Source organism: Oratosquilla oratoria, chromosome 33 (genome assembly GCF_046742065.1).
Source record: "Oratosquilla oratoria isolate Oo_2021 chromosome 33, ASM4674206v1, whole genome shotgun sequence".
NCBI lineage: Eukaryota > Metazoa > Arthropoda > Malacostraca > Stomatopoda > Squillidae > Oratosquilla > Oratosquilla oratoria.
This window is the reverse complement of record NC_134809.1, coordinates 40,834,586-40,836,516: the sequence shown is the minus strand read 5'-3', so window position 1 is coordinate 40,836,516 and position 1,931 is coordinate 40,834,586. Positions and strand designations below refer to the sequence as shown.

Sequence of the window (1,931 nt, the reverse complement as noted above, 5' to 3'; positions counted from 1 at the left end):
CAAGGGGGGACGGAGAGGGGGGGTCGCCGATTGAATGAAGCGGCCTTGCTGTGGATGTGCTGTGTCTTGCGACACTGCTTCTGACCCAGGGCGGTGGGCAGGGTGCAGGGATGACCCGTCATCCAGGAGGTGCTCAGATGAGAGGGAGGGTGGGAGGGGTGTGGAGTGTATGTAGGGATGAAATGGGTGGGAGTGTTTTTATGCCTTTCCCTTTTTGGCTACCTCCCTTGTAAGGGGGAAAAAGCCTTGGTATATGTATGTATAAATCTACGGGAACATTGTGTAGAGTTTGGCTAAAACACATGAGAAGCCAATTTGAACGATTTTCAAATTTGTATTTTTTTTTTCATCAAAATCCAATGAAATAATCATATTTCATCCCACTGAAACTTATAATTTTGGCCTTACGTGGCACACACACCAACACATGCACACGCACACACACACACACACACATACACACACACACACAAACTCACACACAAAAACACATAAACACACACACACGCACGTGCGCGCGCTACAGACAGTCCATACTAGGGAAGTTTTTCATTTATTTGAGATGTACTGAAAACCTTTTTTAAAACATCTGTACCGATAAGAACTTCTTTGTCCAGCCTTTGTCACATCACGAAGGCAAACATTCTTCTCTGTCTCTCTCTTTTCCATTCCTTATTTCTGTGTGGCTGATCTCTTAGCTTTCTTCCCTGTACTTACTTATGTAAAATTTACATACGCATATTCAAGCATACGTACATTCTTCACCAGTGCCACACCTATTTGCTTTCCTTTTATCTGAGCTCCTTGTTGATTAAGGGTCATCTCTGACTCCCGTCTACTGCCTGGGTCAGATGTAATGAAGCAAGCCGAATACATACGAACATATAAACGCATGAAAAAGACAACTTTAGAAATTATAACCAAATTAAATACAATATTTGTAAACCTTATTTTCAGGGAAACAGTTAATAAAGATTGGCAGGATAGAATATAAGCTATTTGATATTCATGTGCCTTGTGAATATGTGCATACCTAAATCCCATGTTAGATGAATAATCTTACTATTGAAATATGCATTTGGATGTATAACGTATTTGGATGCATAACAAGGCTCTGTGTATGAACATAACCTAAACACGAACTCACACAAACATACACACACAAACACACACGTTTTCCCTTGAACATTTTCACATGTGTTATACGTTAACTTACAACGACAAATCACCCATACATGAGACCTGTGGACTTCAGCCATGACTGAACACAGATAAGCAAACAACCAAAGACGTAAACCAAATCATAAAACAAGGGAACAACAAACACACACACACACACACACACACACACACACACACACACACACACACACACACACACACACACACACACACACACACACACACACACACACACACACACACACACACACACACACACACACACACACACACACACACACACACACACACACACACACACACACACACACACACACACACACACACACACACACACACACACACACACACACACACACACACACACACACACACACACACACACACACACACACACCATTTTCTTTCACCCGCTCTAACGCCGTTTTTCCTTCTTCCCCCCGTTCGCTCCTCGACAGTGGGAGCACCTACGAAGGGCAGTGGCAGAACGGCAAGCGCCATGGCCTCGGGGTGGAGACTCGGGGCCGATGGGCGTACCGTGGGGAGTGGACCCAGGGCTTCAAGGGGCGCTACGGCGTGAGGCAGTCAACCACGTCCTCGGCCAAGTATGAGGGGACCTGGGCGAATGGTCTGCAGGATGGCTATGGATCAGAAACGTACGCAGACTCTGGTAAGTTGATCAACTCAGTTTCCTTCCGGTAAGCCTTACAAATGATGATATCAATTGACGTCAGCCAGGATAACTGGAG

General features: G+C 44.9%; 1 protein-coding gene across 1 annotated transcript in view; it reads left to right on the top strand.

Moving 5' to 3' along the window:
* Positions 1 to 1,619: 1,619 nt before the first annotated feature.
* LOC143018030 (uncharacterized) overlaps positions 1,620 to 1,931 on the top strand; it is a 23,573-nt gene continuing 23,261 nt past the window's right edge. The window contains exon 1 of the mRNA XM_076173069.1: positions 1,620 to 1,852. Within this exon, the coding sequence (XP_076029184.1) occupies positions 1,790 to 1,852 (63 nt within the window). The 5' untranslated portion in view covers positions 1,620 to 1,789. The remainder of the gene's footprint in view (positions 1,853 to 1,931) is intronic.